The sequence below is a fragment of the Marmota monax genome, unplaced genomic scaffold (genome assembly GCF_021218885.2).
Source record: "Marmota monax isolate L192 unplaced genomic scaffold, Marmota_monax_Labrador192_F-V1.1 WCK01_AAM20220418_F8-fsc00145, whole genome shotgun sequence".
Classification (NCBI taxonomy): Eukaryota; Metazoa; Chordata; class Mammalia; order Rodentia; family Sciuridae; genus Marmota; species Marmota monax.
The window spans coordinates 4181114-4193426 of NW_026695201.1; the positions used below are offsets into that span (position 1 = coordinate 4181114).

The window sequence follows — 12313 nt, forward strand, 5'->3', positions numbered from 1 at the left end:
AACTAGAAATCCCATTTTTTTTCTGCATACTTTTTTTTTGCATTGCTGGATTTTTTATAACCCTATGTGTATTATTCTATTGATAGTTCTCAAACAATGTTTATATGGCTCTTTCACGTAAGATACCCATATTTATTCAAAGAGCTTCCCTCCTTATTGTCAATCTGGATATAGAACAGCCACCGTATCTCTCCTCTTCCCAAATTATGGCTGCAATCCTCTCCCCCTGCCTGTAAGATGCACTATATTGACATGTTCGTGATTCTATAGTGTACATTTGTGATTATATGCACTTTGCAGCCCACTTATGTCCTTTAATGTTGTGTTTCTGCTGCCATACCCTTCTGGCCATGGGCCTTGGAGTCGGTATGGCTTCTAGGACCTGCGATGGATCCTCCCAGGGGTTCAGAAAGTGCTTCATATTCAGCAGGAATTTAATAATTGCTTATTCATGGGCTCATTGCATGGATAATTATAGGTGTTATCATGGAAGTTCATCAGTCTGGCACACGATACGATGCTATACATATCACACTCCAGAATATAGCATACCAAAAGTCCAGGGCCCATAGGGTTTCTTCTGTTCCTTAAAAACATTTGACCAGTTCAAGATCTACACAGTTCAAGCCACTTGAAAAGCCAGCAGCAGTCAACGATCAGTGTCTCTGGTGTTCATCTGGACTGTTCTTATCCCATCATTTCTTGCTGTCTCTTTACCCAACTCCTAGATTCTACAACTCAGCTACCAATACCTAACTCAGGACCCCAGACTCCTTTTGAATATATTTCTCTGGCTTTTAACCCTTGACACTTAATTCAATATGTGGTCTATCCAGACTTCCCTCTAGGAAGGAGCCAGGCTAGCCACAGCCCCCAGGAAGAGAGATCAGGCTGACTTGAGCAAGTGCATGTTTTAGCTATCCTTTGTGATACTGAATGGTCCCAGGCACCTGGTTCTCTGCTGTCCCAGTCACTGACAGCTCACCAGAAAGTCAGATCCCTCTCTTGCCTATGACCTATGCAGACAAGAGGAATTGGGTTTGGCTGCAACATAAGCTAAGAAAGCGGCAAAAAATCACACAACACAGAGATAAGTTTTTCAAATGGAGGGCGGGACGGCTCTGTGACCTTAAGGGTCAGTTTCCATGCTGGAAAGAAAGCACTGGAAAGAGAGCATGAGCCCGTGTTTCCTTTATTTTATAGCGGGGACATCAGAGGCAGGGATAAGACTTCAAGGGTGGAGTCTTGCTTCGTGAGGTCTCGTGGTCAGCAGATTGATTGACATCTTGGCAAGTCCCACCCATCTCAGGTGCTGTGTGGGATCTTAGGCAGAGCTAGAGGGGCAGGCACACCTGCATCATGCAATCACTCCCTGATCACATAGAGCCCGCAATGCCTGGCCTATCCCCTCATTTGGCTACAATGCACAACAGCTCACACACACAGCCCGTGGATGGCTTGTAACAGCCTTCTACAACAGAATTAAACAGACATGTGTTTGTAGATGGCCCATAAGTCCCCTTTGACTGCTTTAGAGTGTAGAAATGCAGAGTGTAGAGAAGATACATAGATTTAACCCAGGCAAAGGATTTAGGCTGCCTGTGTGTAACACCAAATTTTTATATTAAACACATATTTTAAATGAAGGATAGGACACTGAAGAGCCAGGCTATGAGCAGTTATCACCTGCTGTCGTCTCTGAGTCCCCTCTCCTGGGCTCATCCAGAGTCCCAGCCTCGTTGAGGGCCGGCCTAAAGACTCGGGGCACCCAGCACAGATCTGGTTCCCAGCCGCCTCATCTTTTAGCACCCAAGTACCCAAGCCCTCCCTCCAAGGTATACAGTGGGAAGGCAACACTAATCAGGACTCAGAACTTAAATAGAATGGGTTTTCCAAGAAGAGAAGGCAGACCTCTACCACAAAGGAGCCAAAATAGATTTCTAATAATATGTCTTTGTAAATCAAACATTACACTTTGGACAAAACTGGTCTAACTGCCCAGTTCTCAAGAAAGGCTTTGGGTGGTTTTTCTTTCCAATGAAGAGTTTGCTTCTCATCACCCTCTGTTCTTGTGTCTGCCCACTTCCTTTGTGACCAACCGGCCACTGTAAATGTGTTGAGGTGTAGGGGAAAATTTTTTCCCCTGCATTCAAGTTGCAGCCTAGGTGCTGGTCCACCTGTGAGAACCTGCTTGCCAGCAAACAGAAAGTACAGCTTCAGAGGAGCCTGCTTCCTCTTCCCCTGAGTCACTGTCACCTGTTTTTGCTTGGTAGGTAGGCCTGGGTGAGGTGAGGGTCTAGAAACGCAGTCTAGACCAGCATCCCAGATCAGAGAGGATGAGAGACAAGTAACAGGTTAGAAAACCAGGACAAGGGAATCTCAAGCCTCCATTTACATAACTTTATAGATTACAAGTACTCAGAATGTGGTCAACCCAACCTCTCCACCCATTCTTGTCTAGTATCTAAGTTGGGAGATATTATTTCACAACCTTGCTTGTATCATGGCTGTTAGAAATCATTTTCAAAACAAAATAAAGACCACGAATAGACTTTCATATCCTCTCCCAACTAGGAACTCTTCCAAAAAAAAAAAAAAAAAAAACTCCTGTGGCAACATCTATTCCGCTGATTCCCAGCACCAAAGCGGATATGGAAGAAAGGCCAAAAGAGCTACAGCATTTAGGAATAAATATCAAAGTTGTCCAGCTCTTTGCGGCTCAGTCGGGCAGGGTTACGGGCTCTGGACTCTGTTGCTCCAACCTGCAGAAGAAAAAGGGAAATTTCAGACCCTCCCAACAGAAGATCCTTATAATAATTCTATGGTGTATGAATTGTTATCACTGTTTTATAGATTATGAAAATGAAATTCAGAGTGGTAAAATAAATTACGCAGGGTCAATGACTAACATGAAGTAAAGAGGGGACCTGAATCCAGTTTTTCTCCCTTCAATTCCAGGGATCTTTTAACTACACTGTGATTCTTTGTAACCCCCTACATTACTTTGGGCCCACACAGTATCCTCTATACCCCTGGACTGTCTGTCCAGTTGGCTTTAATATAAAACTATAGCTGAAGGGCCAGGAATCTCAGAAAGTACCCACCTGCCATCTCCAATGCAATCAAAGACAACATGTCATGGATGGAGGCTTGGGTGTGGTATGATGCTAACAGGAAGAGGTGACATCCATGCCTGAATTTCTTTGGGTATAAATGTGAAGGTAAGGGCTCAGGACATAGCTCCATGGTAGAGCACTTGCCTAGTATATGCAACCAACCACTAATACTACCAAAAAATATATCTAACTTATAGCATTCTGTGAGCATTAAATCAGATAGTTCATGTGAAGACAATGGCACATTGTCTTATGTATAATAATCCCCCAAGAACTGTCGAGTTCCTCCTCTCTCCTCCCTAAATGGCCTGATGGGAATCAGTTAGCTACCAGGCTCAGTGGTCACCTTCAAACAGTGTCTACCTTAGCAGAAGCTGAAGATCATCCACATCCATAATGGTTCCCAATGCCATGCTAATTTAGAAAATCACTTAGAGTTCCTTATTTTCCCCTCTCTGGATTTTTCCCACCCCACCCTCACATGCAGCCTTTAAATGGAGATGTCTAATTTGTACTCAATAGCCTGGGAACTAGATTGGGGACAGTCCTAATTTAGAACACAAGCTGAAAGTCAGATCTGAACACCTGATGTCACATTGGGGGAGACCCTCACTCTCTTTGGACCTTCATGTCTTTATCTCTAAAATGAAGATTTGGATTTAAAAGTCCCTACAATCAGTGCTGGGGATGTGGCTCAAGCGGTAGCGCGCTTGCCTGGCATGCGTGCAGCCCGGGTTCGATCCTCAGCACCACATACAAACAAAGATGTTGTGTCCGCCGAGAACTAAAAAATAAATATTTTTTTTAAAAAATCCCTACAATCCTACAATTATGAGACTGTATGGATGACCTTTTCATAAGTACACCCTTCATGACTTGTCTTAAGGACTGTGGTATAGACACTAAACTCACTCAGAAGAGTTCCAGAATCTTACCTCTTCATAGATGGAGCTATTGACGGAAGGGTCATGGTTCCTCTCCTTGCATCTGGACTAGAAATTCAGAGAGCAAAGAATTACACATTCGACATAAGAGATGTCCTATTCCTGACTAACACAACAAATTCCAAAAGAGACTCAAACCCCAGAAGTCTCCTAAGCTTTCCTCAACAAGAAAGTGAAAAGAATCTACCTCAAGAATAAACAGTGGTATTAATGGTCTCCCAGAAAGCACAGTACATACTGGCTTATGATATGACATTTCTGAACCAAAGCCAGGGTTTAGTATCCCATACCCAAATACCCCTAAGTCTCACACACAAACACACATTCCCAGGGCACATGCACACACATGCACACATACACACATACACACACACACACACACATATCCCTCAGACAGTCCTAATGCAATTATCATCCCAAACCATGTATCTCTTCAACACACTTTCCCATAATGTAAACAAAAACGTTTTCAAAATATAATACTAAAGCATGTAAACAGAGTACCTATGAGCATCTGGATGTCCTTGGTTGTAGCATATAATTAAAAATCTCTCATGGTGAGTCCAAGTTGATGAATGACTTATTGAAAAGAGGTTGAATAAGAAGTCTGAATATCCATTCTAAATCCCTTCAAATACATAGTCCCTAACCTATATGGACTCCCACAGTTCTGTGGATTTCCATTTTCCTATTGTACCATGGAGCAGCTCATGGTTTCATACTGCAGTTCAAGCCATGGAAACACTACTCTTCCCATCCTCTCCCATACCAAGTAAAAAGGATGAGCAGAGCATCAGGAAACTCAGCTCCAAGGTACTGGGTACACACAAGAGCTATGAGCTCAGCTTGGAGCAGGATGTGAGTGGAACATGACTGCTGCGGTCCAGGGTCTTCCACCAGCAGGTGACTGGCCAGAAAGTTAGCATTGTTTCCCCCTAATCCAGCCCTCCAGCTGCAGGCCCTAAGTCCTTCCTTCGCAAACCTCTCCAATATCTTTCACCACAGCCTCAGCTGGTCTACTAAGGACCCTGTGGTCCTTCTGCACAAAGCACCTCCTTCCTGTCTTTGTCCCTCGAATCCCACAAAAGCCCTAGAAAATCCTATAATCCACTATTCTCTGAATCCAGAGATGTCCTTATCCTCAAGGCAGAACCCTAAAGGCATTTTTCCTCATTGGCCCATTAACATTGAAACACAGTCATTGAATGGAAGCTACCCAGATACACACCGTGGAGGACCACTCACTGTAGCATGCACACACACTCTTGCAAACACATGCCTGTGTATGCACATGCAAAATACACATCTGCATCAATCACACCACATGGGGGAAGAGACTTACCTTCCTGGAAGGCTGTATAACTGAATACAACGTATTTGTAGCTTCTTTTGATGTGGAAGAAGAAGGCTAATGAGAAAAGAAATAAGAGCATTTCAGAAGCATAGATCCAATACAACCCTAGAGGGATCATTGCTTCCATCACTCTGCCTATACCCTGCCTAGACAGAAGCTTTAAGTGTTAGTAAAAAGAACCCTGAATTATCCAGGAGGCCATGAGTCAACGCGAATGCTAGTCCCACTCTGTTACTAAGGGTAACTACGATTTGTTGAGCAGTTATTTTATACATGCATTCTCCCCTAATTCCTATACCACTCTTATAACTTAGGAACAATCATAAATTTTCCCCTGCCACAGGTGAGGCTACAAAAGGGTGAAAAGTCCAAATCAGACAGACTATAAACAATGGGTTCAGTATTCAAATCCAGTATTCAAAGCCCCCCAGGGCTTTTTTCTCAAGGAGTCAACACCTCCTGTTGGCAACATATCTTCTTTCTCTGGACCTGAAACTAGAGTCCTCCAGGACAGGTAACTATCCTCCTTTTAAGGTACTCCAGAGGAGCAATCTCATCCTCACCCAACACCCTAAGCTGAGAGGAGCTCTTCCTTGAATTTTATCCAATCCCTCTCCTTGAATTTCAATGTGAATAAAGCCAGAAAACTGCAGATATCAATCATTCTTGCAATGGATTTTCTGTGCCCCACAGCTCAGCCACCAAGCCTAAGATATGGTTGCACCTAGGCTTGTATAATTTTATCAAAATGGATTTTACTGTCATGTATAACTAATAAGAACCTATAAAATAAAATTTAAAAAGTAAAAATACTTTTTTAAGAAAAGAGTCATTTTATCAGAAACTTTTCATCATTGGCCACAAGGAAGCAGCATTTTCCTTGGGAGATCTCTCCCAGCCTGGGTTATCAATAATTTGCTGATCAATATTGGATGTGTCTCCTGTCCATGAGTAAATTTCTATAACCCCAGGCTATAAAAGGTGAGGTAGAAGGAGATGGAATGGAGATTCAAAAACCCATTTGGTTTGGTTCTGCCACTACCGAGCTATGTGGCCTTGAGCATATTATCCTGTTTGCTTATCTGTGATGTGGGGTTCAGACTATATCTAAAGCATTAAGACTATTTCATGAGGCTGTTGTGGGAGATTTATTAAGAAAATGGATGTACTGTTAAGTCTAAATAAGACTAAAGAGACCAAAACAGATCTAGTATTTCCTGAAAACAGGTATTAGGGGTAATGAGGATAAATTGTATGAGAGCCCCAATGATTGGTGCTGAGAGCCATAGCCAAGTAGGAATGACGCATGGCATTTTGGGTTGAAAGGTGACCCTGCTCAGGGATTAGGGTGGCTCCAGGTTTAGGGTGGATCCCGCTGGGAATAGGGCGGCTCCAGGATTAGGGCGTATCCTGCTGCCTCAGGCGCCCGCTCCTTTGGAGTTCCCGTGGACTTCTCGCGGGATTCTGAGAGTATTGGTATGCAGAGCCTGGAGGAGGGAGTGTATTTTTCCCAGAACGTGCGTGTAGAGTGCTGGTGAGAGTTTGGGAATAAAGAGTTGCTGTTTGAATCTACAAGGCTTTTGTGGTGGCTCGGTTATTTTGTGCCCAGCCAGACTGCGGCATTTGGTGGCCCGTACGGGGAATGCCTGAAGCTTGGAGGTAAGTGAAATTGCTCGCCCCTGAGGAACAGTGAAAGAATGGGTGACCATTTCAAAAAACAATATGTTCTTGTTTTGATTTATTTTGTTTTTATTTCAAGTTGCCTGTCCCTAGAACTTTCTCAGGCAAACTGGGGAAAATGGTTGACTCAAAGTTTAAAGTTGTTTGCCCCTAAGGAACAGAAATTGTTAGAGGAAGGAGGCACCCCAGTAAGACCAAGAACAATTAGGGCATATGTTGATACAATACAAAAATGTAGCCCATGTATTTTTAAAGAGAAGTTGTTGAATATATCACAATGGGACCATCATGGTATCCTGCAGAATAATTTTTCTTCAACAAGAAAGAGATGGCTAGTTCTGTTTACTACACTTGTCTAAGATCTTGGTTTTTATAGACATCTGATTAATTTACAAAGATAAAGTGTTGAAACATCAACCACTAATATAAAATGAAGTACTCTTTACTTATTAAGTTCCATAAGGTAATATATTTAAACATTATGTGTGTTTTCATAAATTGGTGAATGGAAAAATGTTTAATATTGCTTTGTGTCTGTGTCTTTGCTGAAACAAGGTTACTAAGAGTTCAGATTCTATCAGGTATAATTTATATACAAAGAGTATAAGAAGTTTCAGTAAAAGCTATTCAAGATGTGGAAATATATTTTAATATGGAAGGTTAAATAAAGAAATGTTTCTAGATGAGATAATCTTTGTGTGGTAAAGTAAAAAGTTGTAAAATGTCTAAGTAAGTTGCAAAAGGCTTTAAAAGGTTAAATTGAAGGTGGTTAAGATGCCTTCATGACGGAGGAAAGATTGCGTCATTCGAAGCCTAGTTAATCTTAAAAGCATTACTTAAAAAAAACCATGAAAATGGAAAGATAATAGGATAAAAGCAATTTGGATAAAGAAGATTAAAAATTTAAAGTGGAAAACTTTAAAGATAAAAGTACAGAAAGGTTAAAAAAAGATAGAGAAGATGTAGGAAGATAAAAAAGATGTAGGAAGACAAGAATTTTAAACCCACAAAATAGGAAGAAAAAAAAACTAGGAGGAAAAAAAGCAACTAAGGGTAAATATACAAACCTTAGAAGAAAACTAGAAGATAGAAACAAGAGGATTTTTCTTCAACAAGAAAGAGATGGCTGGTTCTGTTTACTACACTTGTCTAAGATCTTGGTTTTTACAGACATCTGATTAATTTACAAAGCTAAAGTGCTGAAACATCAATCACTAAATATAAAATCAAGTACTCTTTACTTATTAAGTTCCATAAGGTAGTATATTTAAACTTTATGTGTGTTTTCATAAATTGGTGAATGGAAAAATGTTTAAAATCAGTTAATGTTTTACTTAACAGGAATCCCATACAATCCACAGGGATAAGGCATAGTTAAAAGAGCTCATCAAACTATTAAAATGTACTTATTAAAACAAAAAGAAGGAATTGGGAAAGGGTATATATCCCCCAAAGATAAACTTAAAATAACCCTTTTTACTCTAAACTTTTTAAATTTGGATTCTTCAGGACTTAGTGCTGCGGAAAGGCATATGTATCCAAAAAAATGTACATAAGCCTAAGGTACTTTGGAAGGATATTCTAACAGGACAATGGAAAGGTCCTGACCCAGTGATTGTCTGGAGTCGGGGGTCTGTTTGTGTGTGTCCACAGGGAGAACAGCAGCCGATTTGGATTCCAGAGAGATTAATTAAAGCAATTTCTACAGACCAAAAAGAAGATGATTTGACTCAAATCCATAACAGCTGATATCCAGAGCTCCAGCTTGGCTATTCTTACATCTGCAACAGTGATTAACCAGGATGCTTTTTTCAATATCTATTTTATTATTGCCTTTTCCCACATCATAAAGTTTTATTTTATTTTTTGAGCTCATACAGACCTAGGTTAATGTTCTTCTGATCAGTTTTATTTCTTGACTGTGGAGTTTTTAAACATTGCAATGGAGATTTCACCTGTGTAAAGCTACAAGGCCTTTACAAGGCCTTTACTATTGTCTTATGTGTTGTACGTTTGTATGCACACTTGTGTTTTACTATTGTCTTATGTGTTGTACATTTGTGTGCACACTTGTGTTTTGTGTTGTATGTCTGTGTGTGCATATGTCCATATATCATGTATGAGGAGCGCTCATGAAAAAATGGATCCGAATTTTTTTTTTATCCACGTGATTTTAATGGTTTAATTTAAATTGGGTAAACAGCTGTTGAGGATTGTTTTAATATGTGTACAAATAAGGAGGTTAACAGATCTGTTTGTTTACTTTCACCTTTCCTTTTCATTATATTTAATAATTCTGTTCAGGATAATGTAAATTGTTCAGAAAATTGTTTTCTTAGTACCTGTTGGAATGTTACATAATTTCTTTTTAGCATCATTGCCAGAATTCCTATCTTCATCCCAGTGCCGGTGAAGACAAAGATAAAACCAAACTACAGCTTCTATGATAGCTATTACAATAAACTGTATAAACTGATGCATCAATGAATAATAACTCAACAAGTAATGCTCAATCAAGGAGTTGATTTACTTTGGGAGGAAATGGACATACTTATAGATTCCTCTGCTTTGAATTGCTTGCAGAACGTGCCTGGACTATGTATCACTTGTATGCATTGTGAACTATCTATCTGTTGGTGCAGTGAATTGTGGTAGTGCTGGCGTATCTTTGCTGATGCTGTCACCGGTGATACAATTTTTCCAAAGGAGCCGTCAATTGGCTTGGTGTCGTGGCATTTCTGTATCCTCCTCCCTTCTGCTAGTGATGGTCTAAAATTTGGGGGCCAACAGAGGTGAGGCAAAGAACCTCACCCCCCCCCACTGTCATCAAGGCCAAATTTAGGGGCCAACAGAGGTGTGGCAAAGAACCTCATCCCCCCCCCCACACTGGTGCATAGGCCTATCCACAAGTATGGCTATGTGCTGGACCAGTAGTCAGTGATGGGTATGATCCAATTGCAGTGGTACCAACCTAAGACAGGAGGCTGACGCCTAGAGGTCAGCTCATCCAATGACAGGTAAGGACCATACGTTGAATTGGACCACCTAACAGGCACGGTCCCTAAGCCACATTGCTTGTTGTTTAATTAAACAGAAGGGGGGGGGGATGCTGAGAGCCATAGCCAAGTAGGAATGATGCATGGCATTTTGGGTTGAAAGGTGACCCTGCTCAGGGACTAGGGTGGCTCCAGGTTTAGGGTGGATCCTGCTGGGAATAGGGCAGCTCCAGGTTTACGGTGGATCCTGCTGGGAATAGGGCGGCTCCAGGTTTAGGGCGTATCCTGCTGCCTCAGGCGCCCGCTCCTTTGGAGTTCCCATGGAGTTCTCCCAGGGTTCTGAGAGTATTGGTATGCAGAGCCTGGTGAAGGGAGTGTATTTTCCCAGAACGTGTGTGTAGAGTGCTGGTGAGAGTTCGGAAATAAAGAGTTGCTGTTTGAATCTACAAGGCTTTTGTGGTGGCTCAGTTATTTTGTGCCCAGCCAGACTGCGGCAGATTGGAATCAATAGAAAGAGGGAAAAATTGAGTTCCCTAACAAGGTTCCTTCTCCTACAGACAATCTGGGCTAGACCTTCTGCCAAGTGTGGGAAAAGGGAGAATGTCTGCATTGGGCTTTCCAGCTCTGTTAAGATACTCCAGAGGTTCCTCAAAAGATTAAGAATGAAAACACCATATGATCCAGCTATATCACTCCTCGGTATTTATCCTAAAGAAAATATTAAAGTCAGTATACTATAGCAATAATGCAAACTCATGTTTATAGGAGCACAATCCACAATACCAAATACCCTAAACTAGGAATTTAGGTGAATTAGACCGAGAGCCTTCAAAGACCTAAGTAAGTGTCAACAGTTAATTCCTGCACTAAGGGCTGCAAGACTCTATCTTACATCAACTGAATGCAATGGAACCAACCTTGGTGTCCGTCAATGAATGAATGGATAAAGAAAATGTGGCATGTACACACAATGGAGTTTTAATCAGAGAAGAATGAAATTATGTCATTTGCAGGAAAATGGATGGAACTTGAGAGCATTATGTTAAGCAAAATAAGCCAGACTCAGAAAATTAAGGGTTGTATTTTTCTCAAACATATGGAAGTTTGAGAGGAAAAGAAAGATGTGGCATAGGTGGAAGTCTTATGAAAAGAGATGGGAGATCAATAGAGAAGAAGAAGGGACCAGGGAGAAAGGAGGAGAGGAAAGGGGGAAATAATGGGGAAAGTACTGGCCAGATTTTATTGTTATATCATGTGCATATACAAATATATCAACAGATTCCACTATTGTGAATAATTATCATGGACTCATAAAAATATGGAAAATGACACCAGAATATACTGATCTTTTCAACTTGTCAATGCACCTGAAGCCAAGCTAGGCTCTGGACCCCAGGAACACCCAGATCCTGCCATTGAGGGGTGTAAATTGGGGACGGGGCATTAGGGAGCCGCATAGATGGGAATGAAAAGTATTAGAGAAACCAGAGTGGTACCTGGGACTGGATCACAGAGTAAATGGTGATTCCTTCTTCAAGGACTTCCTGCTGCTGTAGAAGAAACAATAAAGGAACATGAGGTGACATGGGTAGACAGCGGGGTCTGTCCAGGTTTCGATTAAACAGGGAAAGATAGAAAAAAGAAGCCTGGGAAGAAGGTAGCAGGACTGGGAAAAGCCTCATCATTGAACACCCCAGGAGGGGGAGAGGCAGGAGGAGTTACAGGAGGTCACAATGGAGCAATTAGTGTCAAGAGCAACTAATGGCTCTTGACACTAATTGTGTGACTGGATTCAAGCAATCCTGTCCATTGGGCACCCCTGTCCCTTCCTTTGCTTTGATAACTTAGAAACCCCTCCTTGCCTTGGCTGACTTGAGGACTAAATTTTCCACATAACCACTGATAATGGGCAGAACTCCAGGCAGAGCAACGATCCCAGCCGTACCTCAGGGCACCGAAATTCAGAAGGTTTAAGCATTTTAAAGACTCAGCATTTTAAGCCCCCCCCCCCTCAATCTATGTTTCATAACCAGCTTTCCCTTGGCCTCAAGCCAGTCCTCTTGGCAGCTGTGATGCTGGGTGGAGCCCTAGACCCAAGGCTAAAGGCAGGGGGAACACAGCCCTTCCGGTTTCCCTCCCTCAGGCCTGTCCCACAACAGACTAGGAGTGGAGATATTTCACGCTGCACATCCCTGAGCACATATTTCCAGATGGAGCTCTGCT

At 41.8% G+C, this 12313-nt stretch overlaps 1 protein-coding gene across 2 annotated transcripts in view; it reads right to left on the reverse strand.

Moving 5' to 3' along the window:
• Window positions 1-1091: 1091 nt before the first annotated feature.
• The window catches only part of Cd244 (CD244 molecule), a 30182-nt gene continuing 18960 nt past the window's right edge, over window positions 1092-12313 (reverse strand). Inside the window, exons 6-10 of one of the 2 annotated variants that reach the window (XM_058574114.1) lie at window positions 11587-11640; window positions 5403-5468; window positions 4052-4108; window positions 3105-3201; window positions 1092-2762 (exon numbers count right to left, since the gene is read on the reverse strand). In XM_058574114.1, coding sequence (XP_058430097.1) covers window positions 2734-2762; window positions 3105-3201; window positions 4052-4108; window positions 5403-5468; window positions 11587-11640 — 303 coding nt within the window. In that variant the 3' untranslated portion in view covers window positions 1092-2733. The remainder of the gene's footprint in view (window positions 2763-3104; window positions 3202-4051; window positions 4109-5402; window positions 5469-11586; window positions 11641-12313) is intronic. The other variant, XM_046429056.2, reaches the window with a different exon arrangement.